The sequence below is a fragment of the Anolis carolinensis genome, chromosome 3 (assembly GCF_035594765.1).
Source record: "Anolis carolinensis isolate JA03-04 chromosome 3, rAnoCar3.1.pri, whole genome shotgun sequence".
In the NCBI taxonomy this organism is placed as follows: Eukaryota; Metazoa; Chordata; class Lepidosauria; order Squamata; family Dactyloidae; genus Anolis; species Anolis carolinensis.
In genome coordinates, this window is record NC_085843.1 from 229055431 (window position 1) to 229075376 (window position 19946).

At 38.0% G+C, this 19946-nt stretch overlaps 1 protein-coding gene across 1 annotated transcript in view; it reads right to left on the bottom strand.

Annotated features, from left to right (window-relative positions):
- Positions 1-12530: 12530 nt before the first annotated feature.
- Positions 12531-19946, bottom strand: part of cfap58 (cilia and flagella associated protein 58) — a 113154-nt gene continuing 105738 nt past the window's right edge. Inside the window, exons 17-18 of the mRNA XM_008106607.2 lie at positions 19559-19692; positions 12531-13613 (exon numbers count right to left, since the gene is read on the bottom strand). Of these exons, the coding sequence (XP_008104814.1) occupies positions 13493-13613; positions 19559-19692 (255 nt within the window). The 3' untranslated portion in view covers positions 12531-13492. The remainder of the gene's footprint in view (positions 13614-19558; positions 19693-19946) is intronic.

The window sequence follows — 19946 nt, forward strand, 5'->3', positions numbered from 1 at the left end:
GCTGCCAGGTTCGAATCCCACCTGGGGAGAGTGTGGATGAGCTCCCTCTATCAGCTCCAGCTCCATGCGGGGACATGAGAGAAGCCTCCCACAAGGATGGTAAAAACATCAAAACATCCGGGCGTCCCCTGGGCAACGTCCTTGCAGACGGCCAATTCTCTCACTCCAGAAGCAACTCCGGTTGCTCCTGACACGAAAAAAAAAAAATCTAAACAAACTATGAAGATGTGATACTGAGAATTAGCCTGCTAGGACCAGCATGTTTCCATCTGTGTCAGCTTGTCTCCTTCTAGTTGGCTGGATATCTCATAACAGGTCATGATAGACATTAGGACTTTGCAAATTTTCATTTGTGCCTCATTTGTCGTATCTATTTTGTAAGATTCGTACATATGACTTGATATTAAGAAACAGAAGGGGCGCCCACACACACAAAAAAAATTCAAAACACTGACCTATGACCTTTGGAAAAGTTACAGAAGTCTCATAAATGGCTTCTGGTCTCCTTCGCAGGCACCGCCTTTCTCTCGAGAGGGCTGGGTTTGGTTCCCCCAAAGGGCCCTGAGGTGGGTGGCAAGGCCAAAGCAGAGGGAGAAGCCCTGCTCTTTCCTCAGAGGGGGCAGTGAGGGGGCCCCGGGGAAAGATGCCTGGCTGGATGGCCGGGCAAGGAAGAAGCCCCTTTGGCACATGCCCGGCCCAGAGAGAGACAGACAGACCACACTCACATTGAGGCTTTAATGCGGGAAGCAAGTAGAATTCTGGGAAATGCAGTTTAAGGCAGGGCCTTTGAATTCTGTGCTACGGGGTCCTTACCTTACCAAACTACATTTCCCAGAATTCTGCTTACCGCCTTGTGACACCTTCTCCTCCTCCCTGAAAGTTTTGGTGGGGGGAAACCTGTGTTCATTCTCTTAAAGGGATTTCAAGATAAAAGGGGATTGTTGGGAGTTGAATCAACCATATGAGTTAGGCAAAGTTGAGAGGCAGTAATTACATAATGAAAAGTAACAAAAAATTTGTTAGATCATTATAGTTATGATATGGACTATATTTTAGAAACACTTTAGAAACAATCTGCTGCCACCCTCCCCTCAATTTAGTAATTTAGCAAAAAAAAAAAAAATCATTGATCGCACAGGCCCAGTAGGCATACCTTCACCTCTTTAGTTCCAATTTTAAGTGGGATCATCGCAGATCAACTGCATATGTAGTTCAACACCACCCAATGGCTTAACATTTCATTTCACCATAGTTCCTTTTTCCCATACTTATATTCTGCCCTTTTCACCCCGAATGGGACTCGCACCCTCCACAAGTCATGCAGCTTAAGGGTGAGAAGCTATGCATCTTAGGTGAGAGTGTCCAAGACAATCCAAATATTTGTATTGCCTTTCAGGATTAGATTATTTGCTCAAGGGATAGCTGAGGAAGTGGTCTTGAGGTAAAAACCTGGCCTCACCTAGACTCATATCAGGTTGCTGAACTCCCTCTTGCTCTTTTCATCTCCAAATAAATAAGTAGGACATAGGTTAAACAAAATGGCTCTTATTCAATTCAGTTTTTGTGTCAGGTCTCATTATTCCAAGATTGGATGTCAAATACAATGTTCTCCATGCAACACTCAATGGAACCTTCTTGTAGGCTTCTGCACAATTCTAACTTGCCTTTCAGAGTTTTTAAACATCTACATGAAATTGTTGGGAAAAGTTGCATATACGTTCGGAGTGGGAAGTCAGCATGACATGTAGCTCCATTTTTCATCTGACCCACATATGAAGGTCTCAACTCAGAGTGACAGTTTCAAGAGTGCAATGACACTCTTAGACATAGAACTGGGGAAAAGTAGAGGAAATTCTTTTTCTGAATACAGTCACACATTTCCTTTTAAAAAGACACATTTCACTTCAAGCCTTCTTTGACTTAAATCTCCTGGATTCCCAATTGTAATCTATTCTTAGAAGTTTTACTTAGTACTAAGCCCAATAAATAAGGAGTCCATTAAGCTAGGATTGCAGGTTCAGAAGAAAATCAGCATGCTTATTATTTTAGTATGTAGTAAACATGGATCAGCTTAGAAAAGATACAGTCATTAAATCAGCTCCCTCTTTCTGTGAAAAATAAACACAATGTAAATCAAAAATAAGAACTGTTACTCATAAGGTATTTACATTCTTGTCTGGGTGGAATTCTTAAATAAACAACAAAAGCTTTGTCATAAGAAAATAGCTCAGTCAAGAATAACTTTTACTTTTCAGAAAAGCAAAGGAAACCACCGTAGCATTATGTCATCCCATATCTGTGAGTAAATGTGATTGTGTGGTCATACTGGACTTCATTGTATGTTACATGGTTGTAATTCTCACATGGTTCGCTTTCAGGCCAGTCAAATAAATCCAGCACAAATGTGACACAAGCAGCCACTTTGTTTCAAGTTTTTTCTTTCCCACCATAATCCCAATCATGCGAGACAGTCTTTTCGGTGGCCGCTCCCAAGTTATAGAAAACTTCCTTCTTCGAGAGATTCAACTAGTCTCCTTCACCTTTCATCACCTGGAAAAGCTCTTACTATTTACTGGTGTGCATTTTAATGGAATTACTAACCGTTTCTATTTGTACCATTCGTATAGCCCCGTTTCCATTTCCGTCAGCTGCTTATGGAAACGGAAACATATATAAATGAGCTTTTCCATCCAAGGTCCAAAAAAACCCAATAATTTTTCAGGCCTTGGGTAGGAAAGCACCAGGGCTTGCCAGCCAGGACCTACATCTAAGCAGGCCTTGCCTGCCGGGCCTACGAGCCATCGAGCATTCAATGCTCGTAGGCCTGACAGGCAGGGCCTATGAGCATCGAGTGTTCAATGCTCATAGGCCTAGCTCACAGGGCCTATAGTTGAGTGTTCAACATGCAACTGTAGGTCCTGCCTGCCGGGTCTATGAGCATCAAGCACTTGGTGCTCAACTATGAGTGTCGAGCATCCAGTGCTTGGCTGTAGGCCCTGCCAGCCAGGGCCTACAACCAAGCGCCAAAACTCAGCCGACCCAACGGCTACCATTCCCTCCTTTTTTTAGTTACACTGCTTCTTTCGTTTGGAAGGGGGGTTGTACTATTCCATGCCATCTGAATGGACGGAATGGTACACAACCATGAAAGAAACAAATGAAACAGGATACTATTTAGGCAGGCCTTTGGCTTATAATTTATGCAACAAAATAAGCTTTTAGTGTGTGCCATGTTTTCATCTTTTAAATAATATTTTAATTGTTTATTACATTGTTTAAAATCTTGTGTATTTTAACTAAACTGACATTTGATGTTTTAACTTTTATGTGAATATATACCTATATCTATATATTCAAAAGTACTTTGGTTTTTCAGTCTTTGGAAGCCACTCTGCATCCTGAACAAAAGAAAGGCAGGATACTAAATACATTCATTTTAAATGGGCCTTGCATGTATTTTGAAAGCTCTGCACCAAGGAAAACATGTCACAAGGTTTGGATGTTAATCCACACTCTGTAACTATACCAGTAAATTCTTGATTTTAAAAGATCCATCTTTCTGTGACCTCCTGTATTTACCCACTTTGTATTTGGACTCCAGTATGCAATTTCTAGACCTAACATTGCTGTTGGGAGATTACTATGTATATATATCACTTTGCAGAATTTTTCTCTTTGAATTCTGAAAACTTCCTAAAGTGGGAATTGTTCGTTTATAACATATTCAGCAGACTATTTGTATTGTGACATTCACATTCCAAACTGCCTTTTATACCATACCATTTTAAATATGATTTGAGGAAAATTATAGGGGAGTAACGCTCCATCTGTCTCTGGAAATAGTGTCTGCTTTTGCAAAATTTGCTAGTGATGCTTCATTCCCACCTCTCCTATTTTATCTGTTGCTGGCTAGATGATTGAAGGAGGAGCAGCAATGTGTTTATCAAGGAACTTGTTAAATGCATTTAAATCCCTTAAGCACCTACCATCTGGAAGCTACTGGACCTTGAGCCTCATTATTAACATGTTACACAGTACGAGAAAATACTATAGCAGTCAGATTTTAATGTGATTATATCACAGGATATTATGGAACATGCTTCCCAGTTTGCTTTCAAAGAAACCTTAAAGACAGCTTAAGCTGTTATTCATTATATGTAAGACACTATACAGGATTTAAGGTATTTTAGTGTATATTCTGGTTTTGTTTCTCATTGGCAAGTCCAGCTTATCATTCATCAATACAGAGTCCTGCTGGGACACAGAAAGTATTACATCAGTATTAATATTTTCTTGCCATGGAGCAAGGATCAGCTGCTGTGGATCTCCAGATATTGATGGACTCCCGTTCCATAATCTCTCCTTAGATCTGGTTTCCATTTTTCTAAATCAGTTAAAGTTGAAGCAACACCGGCAATACAGCAATGAATATCGGTTACACTTTCATTACAACATTCTGAGAAGGACAAAGCTCCAAACGTAATTGTGCACCAATCCATTTATACAAGTATAATGGCTTGATTCTCCTACAAATATGGACCATACAAAGGACTCAAGAATCTCCAGCCTTAGCTTAGGCGGCTTTCTTTGGACCGAATGCTAGGGATGCTTTGGGGTTGCTTTCAACTATCTTTTGCTTCTTGTGATAACTGTTGTTGTTAAATAGCATTGGCAGAAGGTGTTAACTAATTTTATCATACTTGTAGCATTTTAGTATGGGATTTTCTTGGCAAGAGTTATTCACAAAAAGTTTGTGGTTGACTTCTAGGACTAAAAAGGTTTTTCTTGCCCAGTGTCATCCAGTTTCTATGGTGGCATGGGAATTCAATTCCTGGACCACAGAGTGATGGTCCAATCTTCAGCCCAATAGATATCACGGTCTTGCTCTCATAAAGCAGCATATAAATGTCCATATGTCTGATGGTCCATATAGCTATCATCTAAATATATTTGCTAGTACTGATAATCTTTTGAATTTATTTCAGAAGCAAAAATGTGGCACTTCACATTTAAGGATAAAAAAAGCTCTTTTCTGTTCACCTTAGGGGTACTATAGCAGTCATGGCAAACTTCGGCCCTCCAAGTGTTTTGGACCTCAACTCTCACAATTCCTAACATGCCTGTTCTATAGCATATGAAGGGGTTTTCTAAAAGTCAGCATTAGAGCATTAGACATCACTGTGCTCCAGTGTTCAACTAGTTCCTTGGTTGTTATTCCAGTGGTATAAACCAGATTGAGTTTGTCTGAGGATACAAGGCTTGTCTTTCTAAAAACCATATTGAACTAAATAGCTTCATAAAGGACCCATTGTAAAAAAAAATAATTGGTTTGTGGGACATTTGTATAAAAATAATGAGATGCTTTAGGCAGGTTTTTGGCATCAATTATTTTTGTGCTCCCAATAGCTGGTAGGAATTCAGAGTTAGCATTTCATTTTACAGGTATGTTGATGAAATTCTAGGTGTTGATGAAATTCTACAAATTTGACCCCTTCAGCTGACACAGGAAAAAAATAATCAGAATTTTTTTTCAAATGATGAACAATACACATGTGCACAACTACAGGCAGTCGATTTACAAACGTCCAAGTTACAAGTAACTCATAGTTAAGAATGGTGATGAGATAACAGGAAGTGGGAGAAACCTATCCCTAAGAAAGGAAATTCACTCCTGATAGAGTTATCATAGGCAAAAGATGTCTCAACTGAAGCTTTTTTTCACCAATCCTTGTTTCCACAACAAACCAAAATTTTTCAAAATCCAATTATCAAGGGGACAGGAAGTGAGGTATAATCTTCTGAACAGGGGCACAGACAGAAAAGGTAAGGGTGTTAACCCTTCCCTATGCTATACAAAGCATGTGTGTATGTGTGTGTGTGTGTGTGTGTGTGTGTATAGTTATACTTTTAAAATGTACCTGTTCCAACTTACATACAAATTCAAGAACAAACCTGCATAACTTCACCTTACTTAAATACAATGTAAATTTACCTAAATGTAAATGGGTTATTGATTTGTATACTGCATATTTCAGTATATGTAAATGTTAATGGATATAGTGTCTCAAATATGTATACAGTTGGCCTTCCATATTCATGGGTTTTACACTCACGTTTTGATCATTTGCAAGCTTGTATGCTATCCATTCCTCTGGAAGTTGAGGCCACTGTGTGAACATTCATATGGTCTTCAGGAGGTACGAGGAGGCAAGCGATCACTGCCTCCTATGATCCTAGCTCTGTATATCTGGCTATTTGTAACATACCGCTCTGTATTTCTCTTTGACTATCCCGCTCCTTCTTCAAATACCCAATAACAAAACAGGAAAAAAAATCATAATGTATTTTATCAACTGAAAAGTGGCAAAATCCATGTATAAAAAGATGCCAGAAGAATTAGCCATATCAGTAAATTATAGCCAAATAATTGAGATCCCAATGTGTCCTTTTACATTTATTGTGACATGAGCTTTCATCTTGACTAACACATCTCCTGCCAAGATAAATTTGTAGGTCATTAAGAAGCCATAGGATATTTGTTATCGTCTATTTCGAAGCTGAGGAATTTAATCACAGGACTGAGTTGTATTTGCCCCAGACCTCGGCAGATTCATCCAACACTTTAGAACATATTTCACCACGTAGTAATAAACTGTCAGTAAAGTAAATAAAGTAAAACTGAGGAAGAAAATCAGGACTGGGGTCTGGGCCTGGGTTTGATTTCCGAAACCTAGAAGCATATACCGCTCAGAGTCATACCAGCTGTCTGCAGATGTTAAAGGCAGATGGAAAATCACTTACCCTCAAACTCTAAAGTAAATTATGAGATAGATCCCTTCAGAAGGCTAGAAGTGAAGCTCTTGATCAGAGAAGTATATTCCTCACTTTGAATTTTTTAACCTTGTAAAAGGCAGTGGATTGACAGCCCCAGAAGCATGCAACAGTTGGTTTATAAAAGAGGTCGGCAGGCAACCTGAAGGCACATTGAGATGGTGGCAATTACTAGCTCCCACATGACTCCCAAACAACAGTGCACCAGGGCAGATCCATTTTGCCATAAGCCTTTACCAACAACAAATTCCTACTTCACCTGGCATTTGACTTCCATTGTATTTTAAACAATTACCTGCACAAACAAGGGGCTTGAGTTTCCTGAACAAAAACATCTTTGTAACCATTTCTGAAAGACCTGAGAGCAACACACTTGTGTCTTTTTGTTTTTCAAAGTAAGTTGAAAGACTTCATGTTTTGTATGTGTTCATTGCTGAAAAATGAACCATTTGACCCATGAAAAATATCTAAACCTAGTTCTTCTTAGTCACACCAATGGCCTGCAGCAACACAAGTCAGTTTCTCTTTCTATAGATAAGTGAATACCAATTTCAAAAATCGCTGTGTATTATCTTGTTGAAATGAAACACTGGAATTTGGTTCCTCCAAAGTGCATCTTCTCAGTTCAATAGAGATACATTGAGTTGTGCATCTGATCATGTCTCAAATTATGCGGAATTAAATGTGGTTTAGTTGGACCATGTTGACAATATGTGGGCCATTAACTGAAGTATCATTGGAAAATCTGAGTTTACCAAAAACCTGAGATGATGTCTCAATTTTATTTTTGCTATGTTTAGAAGCAGAAGCGGTCATGCCGGCCACATGACCTTGGAGGTGTCTACGGACAATGCCGGCTCTTCGACTGAGAAATGGAGATGAGCACCAACCCCCAGAGTCAGACACGACTGGACTTAACGTCAGGGAAAACCTTTACCTTTACCCTAGAAGCAGAAGAGTTAAAATGTGAAAGCAAGAGGGAGGAATGATTCTGCTGAAATCAGCAAATGTGCCATTTTTCTAGGAGAATCCACCTGTCTACACATGAGCCTGCCAGATTACCTGCTGATATAAATAAACTTAGCTTTGTTGACACTGGTGGCATTCTGCCAGTGTAAAGCATACACGCCTTGAGAAACAGAACAAAGTTCATTTCAAACCAACAAATGCATGTAAAAATAGCATTTTTTAAAAAAAAAGTTGTGAGGACAGTTTTAAAAATGTTTAAAGCTGCCATAAGCCAGCAAGGGACCCCCCCAGACAGGAGGACCAATACATATTTTCATCATGCATTCAATCACTAGTACAGTGGAGAAAGATCAGATGCTTTAACGTACATTAGTCTCTAATGGACCATAAAGGCTTATAATGACTGTTAATACACGAGCAGATTGGGGAACTGGGTGGATGCATTTTCATTTCCTTCATAAAATATGCCACACTTTTAAAACTTTTTAAAATCTCTTATTATTATCATTTTAGAATAGCCTCCTCACTGTTAGACATAGGATCACAACACAAATTCCACAAGCACCATTTTTATTGTTTATTAAAGGGGCACACAAGAATGAGGCTCCAAGCTATGGTGAGGAGAAAGCCTCACCGTTGATCTCATAGTTGGTCACCTCATTGTGAGCAACCAACTTCTCCAATAAGGCACTGTTGCAAGATTGCTTAGTTGGAAAGGCAGTGGTGACAGCATACACAAACAGAAAGGAAGAGTCAGGGATCTTCCACCTGCCCTGTTGCTTTCCTGGACAAAAATACAAGAGAAAGGAAGGCAGCAATAATCCTTTCAGAGGAAGTGATTTGCCATTGCTTCCTTCCATCAACTCCACCTCTTTCCAGCATAAAATAAGAGATCTTTAATATCAGAAAGCAGATAACCGAGTGAGCAGCACTAGACATGTAAAAAAATGGCAATGTTTGCCACCCAGCAATCTGTGTCCCTGCCACCACCCTGATCTAAATTGGACACATTGCTATATAGTGACAGACCAGATTTTCCTGGAAACTGCTTAATAACAAGTAAGTTTTGGTACATTGCATTAAAGCCTAAAAGTAACATTTTCACTGCTAAAGGCTCATACTTCATGTGCCAGGATCAAGACAACTACCAGGTGAATACAATTTGTTAACTTTGTATGAGTAGGCCCCAGGTCTGGGCAGAGTTCTACTGGGACTGTCTGGGAGCCAGCATTTGCTGTCGTGTTGTCGAAGGCTTTCATGGCCGGGATCACAGGGTTGTTGTATGTCTTTTGGGCTGTGTGGCCATGTTCCAGAAGCATTCTCTCCTGACGTTTCGCCCACATCTATGGCAAGCATCCTCAGAGGTTGTGAGGTATGGATAAACTAAGTAAGGAAAGGAAAGAATATATATATCTGTGTAGAGTCTGGGGTGTGGCAAGGGTCCTTTGTCACTGGGAGTCAGCATTAATGTTTCAGTTAATCACCCTAATCAGCATTGGAAATGTTTTTGTCTCTTGCCTGGGGGCATCCTTTGTCAGTCAAGCCCTCAGAGTTTTGGTTCCCATCTACTGTTTTGATTTTGGAGTTTTGTAATACTGGTAGCCAGATTTTGTTCATTTTCATGGTTTCTTCCTTTCTGTTGAAATTGTCCACATGCTTGTGGATTTCAATGGCTTCTCTGTGTAGTCTGCCATTGTGGTTCTTAGAGTGGTCCAGCATTTCTGTGTTCTCAAATAATATCCTGTGTCCAGGCTGGTTCATCAAATGCTCTGCTATGGCTGATTTCTCTGGTTGAATTAGTCTGCAGCGCCTTTCATGTTCTTTGACTCTTGTTTGGGCGCTGCGTTTGGTGGTCCCTATGTAGACTTGTCCACAGCTGCATGGTATCCGTTAGACTCCTGCAGAGGAGAGAGGATGCCTCTTGTCCTTCGCTGACCGTAGCATTTGTTGGATTTTCTTTGTGGGTCTGTAGATAGTTTGTAGGTTGTGCTTATTCATCAGTTTGCCTATGCGGTCAGTGGTTCCCTTGATGTATGGTAAGAACACCTTTTCTCTGGGTGGATCTTTGTCTTGACTCTCATGGCTTGTTCTTGGCCTTGCAGCTCTTCTGATGTCTGTGGTGGAGTATCCATTGGCCTGTAGAGCCCAGTTTAGGTGGTTGAGTTCACCTTGGAGGAGGTGAGGTTCGCAGATTCTTTGTGCATGGTCTGTCAGGGCTTTGATTGTGCTCCTTTTTTGACTTGGGTGATGGTTGGAGTTTTTATGAAGGTATCTATCTGTGTGTGTAAGTTTTCTGTAAACTGTGTGGCCCAATTGTTGATTAGGTTTGCGGATGACCAGAACATCTAGAAATTGCAGTTTTCCTTCCTTTTCTTTTTCCATGGTGAATTGTATTGAAACATTAATGAAACATTAATGCTGGCTCCCAGTGACAAAGGACCCTTGCCACACCCCAGACTCTACACAGATATATATATTCTTTCCTTTCCTTACTTAGTTTATCCATACCTCACAACCTCTGAGGATGCCTGCCATAGATGTGGGCGAAACGTCAGGAGAGAATGCTTCTGGAACATGGCCACACAGCCCAAAAGACATACAACAACCATTTGCTGCCGTGTTTTGGTTCTGCATGCTGAGTAGCTCTTATGCAATATCAGAAAGAAAAACAGTTGTTAGTGTTACACTAGTATAAAAATATAAAAAAAACAGTAAAAGAGAACAATAGTAAAATTACCAAAATACTAAAAAAAAAAATCACGACATATTTATACCATAAAACATTCAGAAACTTCAGAGATAAATAAGTCCAAGAGTATTACTGTATCATCTGATGCCCAAAGATTTATAGAGTTCATCCAGTCTTCAATGCAATAATGTCTCCAATAGTCTTTTGCATCAATAGACTTCTTCAGGCTGGATTGAGTTATGAACATCCACAATAGACAGATTCAGGAAGTTATGAAAGCAATTTATATAAAGATATTAGAAGATTCCAGATAGCCTACATGACATATCCTTACAGATACTGAACAGAAGTCAGGTGAAAGAAGATCCAGTTAGGAGGAAAACAGGTGTACTTTTTGATAGCTTTCATTAATATGTGGACATGTGAATATAAGGAAACAAAAAGAATATCCAGGATACATTTTCAACAGTAACATAAAGTGCTACAAACTATACTGTACATACAGCCCTCCACATCCACTGCAATTAGGGAACAGGACCCATGAAAGTGAAAAATGCTGATTTTTAAAAACCTATGATCAAATTCCACATGATGTTGATCATAGAATCATACGGCAGGACCTAGAGATTGCTAGAGCAGTGTTCGGAATCTTTAGGTCTTCCTGTGGAAGTCGACCATAGAGTTGCACTGGAAGACTTACAGGTTCTTGAACATTTCAATAAAATCCATGAATAATCAAATCCATAAGAGCCCAACTCGCAAATGCAGAGGGCCAACTGTATGTGTTATTTAGTAATATGCAACAGCACATGGGGATTTAAGAGCTTCAATCAATACTAATGCTTCTTTGTATTAGATAGAATGTGATACATGAGGGTGCATATCTAGCGGGTTCAATTTTTAGTTCTGCAACTTATTTCCTTTGTCTTCTTCAGCAGTTTCCCTAAAGATTAACTGATGGAACAGGCCCCTGTGTTAGACTTCAGATCTCTCTGCAACTATCAAAGGGAAAAATGATCAATGTCAAGCAGAAAAGAAGTGGGTAGAAGTATGCAGACTCTCAATTAAGTTTTAAACAGACATGGCCAGAGAACCACCTACACTTTAAAATAGGGATCATTCCTAAACTTGCTCTTTTGGCTCGGCTGTTGGTAGCATTGCTATTGTGTGCTTTCAAGTCATTATGATTTATGACGAGCTCAATACAAACCTATTATAAGATTTTCCTGGCAGGATTTATTCAGAGAAATTTACCTTTTCAGTTGAGAAAGTGTAATTTGCCCAAGATCATCCAGTGGGCTTCCAGGCCAAGTAGAGATTCAAACCATGGTCTTCAGAGTCACAGTCCAATGCTTGCACCATTATACCATTCTGCCTTTCAGTATATTTAGCTCTATATTCACCCGCTTAGGCTAATTTTTCTGAACAGTGTGTAGAAACCTTCACTTACAGAAATACAAGTAGAGGAGGAGGTTGTAGAAATACAGGTGGAGAAAGGTTCAGTACTTTCTTCTCACTCAAGCACGATAGTCATCTCACTATGATGTATACTTAGCTCTTTGTAAAAAGAGATACAAGCCTTGTTGTAATGTTATTTATAAAATACTGAAGAGAAATAGTAGATGTGATAGTATGGCCCATTTGAGCTGTTTCCACAATGGAAAATTAAGCATTCTGTAATTGTTCTACAGATTAACTTACATTTTTCTCTGAAGACTATTCTGCTAATCCTTCTTTTATTAATAGCGAGTAGACTGTAAAAATTGTAAGAATATAAGACATATGATACAGATAGTTGAGTCAGAAACCGAAGAATAATATAATACTCAATGCAACACTGGTCCCTGATTTAAGGACCAAATGTTCCATATCATATTTTACTTGATTTATGTTAATTGAAGACTTAAATTAATGGTTTTTCATAGCTTTAATAAACAACTTCTCATTATACCAAAGTGATGATCAACATCTTTCCAAATCAGGAGTTTTCCTTAAATTATTTTTACATCCCAAAAATGAAAACTAGCATTCCACAGAAAAACATATTTTAAAAAGTTTATTTTAAGTTCCCACCACCTTCAGCAACTCAGACAGTGTGTTTGTCATATGGCTTCTTAATAACCTAGTATTATGATAACCAGATTTCTTAGAGGTTGAAAAGGTTTTTTCATTGTGGAGAAGCATGTAAGGCTTCATATGTAAACAAAGTTTAAATGTTGCAAAAGTAACTCAATGCCCTCATTTTAATAAGTTTAAACTGAAAATAAGAAAATCTAAATAGAGTTAAAGATGTTTCAATCCCACCTGGTATCTATAATAAAAATAAATGTATTCACTAGAGTCAGCTCAAGATCAGCTCAAGCCTTTCTATTCTCCTGAACATAGGAATAGTCAATCTGGTGTCCTGCAGATATTTTAGGCTAGGACTTCCATAACCCCTAGCCAGGATTGCTAATTACGTACGGCAAAACATCTGGAAGGCTCCAAATTACCTACCTCTGCCATAATGAACTTTGCAATTGTATAACACATGACCTTACACCTTCATGCATTAATGTTCCATTAAGATGACAATTTTTAGCTCATTTTGATGGAGAATAATAACATTCTTATTTTTTTATGTAGTTTCAAGGGATGTATTTAGAAGAAGATGGATTGAAGCAATATAATATGCATCAAGTTGATTACCAATTTACCATCAATCCTCAGTGTATTTACTTGGAAATGAGCAGAACTTACAACCAATCAAAAGACCCCAATAGCATAAGATTGTTTTTAAAAAAGAGTAGTGACTCCACTGGTAACTACAGAATGCAGAGTGACATCATTGTAACGAACATTCTTGCTGAATTTTCCTTCTTATCAGTGATCTCAAGGTAGCGATTTTGGTGCACGTTACTATAACAGCAATAATATATTATTATGCAATATATTTCCAAAAATTAAAAAAAGTTTAGTTCAGAAGGTGCCAAAACAGGTGACATGGCGCACTGATGCAATGATTTAGACCACAATTTTGGGAGGAGGGTTGTTAAGTGGGAAACCGCCACCAGCGAAGCGTGAAACTCTGGTCCTCGATACCGAGAAGTCTTGTTCCATGTTATTCAAGACTCTTTCCTTCTCCCTTGTGGTGGGGAAAACAAGAAAAAGGAAGGAAAATTATATGGCACATTATATACTTTCTCCCTTGGTATAATTTTCAAAAGTTCCAAAAGTTTTCTCAGCTGTAACTGTTATATCGGGGATCATTAAAAATATGTTGATGAAAGCCTGTTAAGCTAAACAGCCACAATTAGATGTCTGTTTGGATCTAATTAAATGACTGCTGATGGTATGCCGAATTATTAAAAATTAGAACTAAATGAGCTCTCCTAATGTTACCCCCTTAAAAGGGTCAACGTTTCTCATTAGAAGTAGACTAAGTTTTGTCACTCGTATTTTCTAATCTCAGTGGTGTTCTTCCAAATAATAATTTGTTTTCAAATGCAAGGCTGAAATCAAAGGCAGAAAGAGTATATCTTCTTCCTTTGCTGGATTTTAATGAATAAATCGTGTTAACCATTTTAATAGACTTATAGTGATAATTATCCAGTGTGTTCTTTTTAAGCAAAACCAACCCTGTCTACATAATTCTGAACCACAATCACTTCTAGATTTTACACCATAGAATGAATATTCTCGGTTTCTATTTATCAGCCTTAAGAGAAAAGAACACTGTTTAACTAGTTTACTCAGTTATTTAATGAAGGAAGGGAAGCGCTCCCTTCCAGAAAAACACAAAGCTGCTAAGATGTACAATTACATAAATGCAGAAAAATATGTCAATAAATTCACCATAAAGTTATAATACTTTGTGGCTATTTTCATGCACTATAATAAACCATGGCTACTAGTAGAGGTTTGCTTTACTAATATAAACCTCGGGCTTACACTCTTTTTCTCAGGTATGGCTATGAAAAATTATTTCAGATTAACCAGAGCTGGTTGTTTCAAATTAATGCAACAAAGTATGTTCAGTATCAACTATGCCAAAGAGGCTGCCTGCCACTGTTAACTATGGCTTATGAAGATCATTTGTTCCAAGAAACCACCAGTTAAAGGTTCCAATGCAAAGTTAAACAACATCAATAAAAAACAGTGAAAACTTCTGATCCCATGGCCCTTCACAAAAATGAAGCAGCAATGCATAGCAGGCCAACATGTTGAATGACAAGACGAGTGCAACCATGCTCCCAAACAAGTGGCAGACTTGTTGAAAAGCATGATGTTTTGGTGCTTAATTTGTAAAATTATAACGTAATTTGACATTTGATAGGCTTTTCCTTAATCCCTCCTTATTATCCAACATCTTCACTTATCCAACGTTCTGCCGGCCCATTTATGTTGGATAAGCGAGACTTTACTCTATTTCCTATCTAAAATAACCCACTCCTGCTGCTAGCAGGACTAATGTGAAGACTGGTGTACTAGAAGGGTAGATTGCTACAGTTATATTGATATAGGAACTCATATAACTAAACAATGATTTGTTCATTTAAATCAGAAAAGAGATTATTTTTGGTTGTTTTTGGCAGAGAGTAAGTTTCCCCAATCTGCCCCACTCAGTAATGAGTGTATGCTGGATGCAGCTTGCATTTGATACATGCGTATTTCACATTTTTAAAAAAATGCACTATAGGATAGAGTTTGTTTTTCTGCATGTAACCAAGAAAACAAGAAAATTCAGAGCATCAATCCCTCTGTAGACTTCCTCACAGAAAACTAGATCAGAGTCAAATGTTCAGCCATAATTTACATGCAATTTGAGCTTTATTATAACTTGCAGTCTAAGGACTTCATCCCACGGCTTTAGAGCTCTGTTTCCATGTGCTTCAGAAACAGAGCCTCACAAGAGTCCCACGAGGCCATTACATGACATAAGAGCACTTCTGGTGGGACTCCGTGGGGCTTTTTCCCAAAACACATGGAAATGGAACCCTAAGGCTGTCTCCATGAGTTAGGTGATACCCAACTCTAAAAGGGGAAAAGTGACAGAAAGTGGGGGGGAAAGACGGACCTTGTTGCAGAAAGGACGTGGGATAGCTGGCAATCCCAGAAGCCGGGAGGGAATGGGGTAAGACGGTTCCCTCCACTCCCCCCCCCCCCCAATGGTGGGATGAGGTCCAAAGTGTGGTTAAAAATGAGCAAGTCTCTTTATGGAAATACCTTGGAAAAGAATATGACTTAAATAGGATGGATGCAATGCGAAAAGTCTAGACTTAGGCATATAATTTCATTATTCATCTTACATAATAAAATCTTTGTAACAATGCATTGTAAAGCACACACACAATGCTATTCCTTATAGATGTCCTTGATTCATATATAAAATATACTCTCTGTTATCTTTGAAAATGTAATTGTAACAGAGATGAAATTCTAAAGATAAAAAGGCGAACTTATTCCCCTTTAATGCTGAAATGGAAAAGTGAAACCCAGAGTTCAAATTCTAAAGATTATAGCTGTTTTCAAAAGGACACTTAGCGGCTGGAAATGGATTGCTAGACGTTATAGCAGCATTGTGTATTGATCATAAACCTCCAGGAAGGCCATTAGCCATGAACAATTGTTGCTAATTCCAAACATCAAGGCAGCAATATGCCATTTGCAGTTGGGCAGAGGTCACTTTTGATCGCTGACTGTTTTGCTAATTCAGTCATCAGAAATATTTGCTGTCTTAAAACATGATAAAGGAAGAGAAAGGAGTTTCAATGCAAATTAATTATTCTGAATGGGGTACTAATACAGTTTCTTGGGGAAGAAAGTGGGGAAAGAAAAAAAAAGCATTATTTAAAATGCATCTAATCAATGTATTGGGAAAGCATTGTTACAAAAATCAAGCCAAACAACTGCTGACACACTATCAGAACAGTTAAATAGTCAAAGATGTATACACAGGTAAACAGCTAGTATGTGTGATTCTATCTATTACATGGCAGTTTTTATATGTATGTTTTTCTCTCTACAGGAATACCCTGTAGTCCTACCCTGTTTCCCTGAAAATAAGACATCCTCAGAAAATAAGACCTAGTAGAGGTTTTGCTGAATTGCTAAATATAAGGCCTCCCCCGAAAGTAAGACCTAGAAAACTATTTGTTTGGAAGCATGCAGGATCAGTAAATGTACATACCATAGATCGTTGTACATGGAAATAAAGGTAGTAACAAGAAATAATAATAATAATATAATCACTTTATTCTTGTATCCCACCTCCATCTCCCAGAAGGGACTAAGGGCAGTTTACACAGGGACAAGCCCAACAACAACATAAATTTACATACAAACAGAAATTTAAAACAGTAATTTAAAAACAGTATAGCAATAAAATATAATATAGAAATTCTTGAAAGGATTCACAGTTTGGTTATGCTGTTTTGTGATGACCACTACTGTACAGTAGATAATACATTTTCATTTTTAAAAATTCAACCATAAATGTGAATTCTTCTTTGTGGAAAAATAAGACATCCCCTGAAAATAAGACCTAGCGCATCTTTGGGAGCAAAAATTAATATAAGACACTGTCCTATTTTCAGGGAAACAGGGTACATAATCAAGGCAATCATATTATGCTGTTCAATTGACAACTATAAAGCTGAAAATCACTATGAACAGAAATGCTCCAACATCTCCAACACAGATGAAATAAGGAAGAAAGGAAGTAAAAGAATTGAAATGCAGTTTTTGCTAAATTTCAGAAATTTGAACAGGAGAGTTTTAAACTGAGGCCCCATCTACACTGCCATATAATCCAGTTTCTGAGTGCAGATTAGCTGTACTCTGAAACTGGATTATATGGCACCGTAGATCCATCTTGAGTTATATGGAGCTGGGAGACCATAGTATTGAGAGCAGGTGTTCCTCAGGTGATGGAGATAATATCTTGACTGTTACAGAGACAACTGAGCAAATAGTACAAGAAATCAACAGTGGGAAGAAAAAGTCTTAAATAAGCAGCTAGGAGAATAGACCCACGGTCCAAGATGTTTCTACAGTAACTCACATAGCAGAGGAAATAAACAAGATGAACTTGAACTCTTAATACAGCAAAACAAATATGATATAAGTATCACTGAAACCTGTCAGAGTGAGTCTCATGATGTGAATATAGAAATAGGAGTTATAACCAATTTAGAAGAAATAGAGTCAATAGGAAAGGAGGAGTAACATAGTATATCAATGATTTTTTACACATGTGAAGAGATCCATGGCTTAACTCCTGGAAACCAGGTTGAGAGCATCTAGGTAAAAAAATAAAGGAAGAAACAAACAACTGGGATATCATTGGCATCAATACCACAAAATATTATAGGAAAGATAATTAAACAGTCTGCAGGCACTTAGGAAGGAATGCTGTAATCACTAAAAGTTTCTCAAAAACAAGTCTTGCCAGACTAATCTTATATCTCTTTTGTTAATAAAAGTTATCTGCTTGGTAGATGAAAGGAATGCTGTGAATGCAGCATGCCTTGATTTCAGGTAACACCTTTAACAAAGTCCTCCATGAATTTATTATTACAAAACAACTCATAAAATGTGTGATAGACATTTGCATCCAAGGGTTCCTCTGCATCCTGGAGTGAAGTGACTAATGAGGTGTCACAGAATATAATCCTAGATCCAGTGCTCATCAATTACTTTATCAATGACTTAGTTGACAGAAGAAAGGTTATGTTTATCAAATTTTCAAATAACACCAAATTAGGAGTGATACTACATTTAGGCAGGAAGAAAATGAAATGTACTGATCAAGGATGGGTAGCACCTGGCTTGACAACTGTACATGTGAAAGGGATCTAGAAATCTTAGTAGACCACAAGCTAAACATGAGTCAATTGTGTGATTTGGCAGCTAATAAGCCAATGCAATTCTAGGAGTATAATCTCCAGATCAAGGGAAATAATAGCATCACTCTACTCTACTTTGGTCAGTCTTCACTTGGAACTGTGACTAGTTCTGGGCACCACAATTCAAGAAGGACAATGACAGACTGGAATATGTCTAGAATAGGATGGCCAAAATATAAAAGGTATGTGAAAAGTGGCTTAGGGAATTGGGTATGTTTAGCCTGGAGACAAGAAGGTTAAATGGGAACATGATTATCATGTTTAAATGTGTGAAAGGATGAAGCCAACTTGTTTTCTGCTGGTTCTGAGACTAGGACACAGAGCAATGGATTCAAACTATTTAAAAAATAGATTTCATCTAAATTTTAGGAATAACTTCCTGATGATAGAGCAGTGTGACAGTGGGATACACTGCTTCAGTGTGTGGCGGAGTCTCCTTTTTTGGAGGGGTTTAAATGGAGGCTGGATGGCTTTCTATCAGAAGTGCCTTGATGGTATATTCCTGTGTGACAGGGGGTTGGACTGAGTGATCTTTGTGGTCTCTTCCAGTTCTATGATTCTATGGCTGTCTGTAAGATCTTTTACACTGAGAAAAAAGTTTATTCATAATATACTAGTCTTGTGGGACCTTCTGTTCATGAGGGAGGAATTGGGAGATTATTAAGATATAAGCTGCCCCAAGTCCCTTCAAGGAGAGGGAGCTGAATATAAATAAAGTTTAATAACAACAACAACAACAACAATCAATCAATATAATTAATTTATATGGAAATAACAAAGCCTACATTTCCAATCCCAAGGTGTTAGTGGAGAAGCAGGTAAAAAGAGAAATGTAGCTGAAAAAAATATCATCCTGTATTGATACTAAGAGATGGTAAAAGGTAGACAGCAGAAATGAATGAGATAAAATCATGGTTCTATGAATGTTTCCAGGCTATTTGTTCCCAAGGTATGTGCATTCTTCATTGATGTACGTTCTCTATCCACATAAAAGATTCAATTGAAAAAAGATTATCTGAGGTCATACAAGACACAGTATTTCCCATAGTATGTCTTATTTTCCTTATCTCACCATAGGAACAAGTACATACACAAATACACACACATGACTTTGCAGTTGAACAATAATCTAGTACTAAATACTGTTGCTATTATTGTCATTATTCCTAGTATTGCCTCTTACTTGTTTTCATGTTCCTTGCGTTTTTGAGTGAGGTATTTCTTCTTCACATTCAGAAGTTCATTGGCAAGTCTTTCGATTTCATATTTGTATTCTTGACTCTGCGATTCATACATGTTGAGTTCTGAAGACAAAACCTGTATAAGCAAAACAACATCAATTAGAAATAATTAAAATAAATATCATGGGTGATTTGAATCCTTCATGTTTGGCTGAATGAATTGTGTTTAAGGCTATACTTTAGAAACACATAAGTGCTGGGAAAATTATGAGGGTCACAGGTAACTGTCTGCATAGTGCACTTATATAACCAATTACACTGGTTCTGGAATTCATCTCAGTATGGCAGTAAAGTGGAAATTTTGAGCAACTCACTTGAAAGCTTTGTACA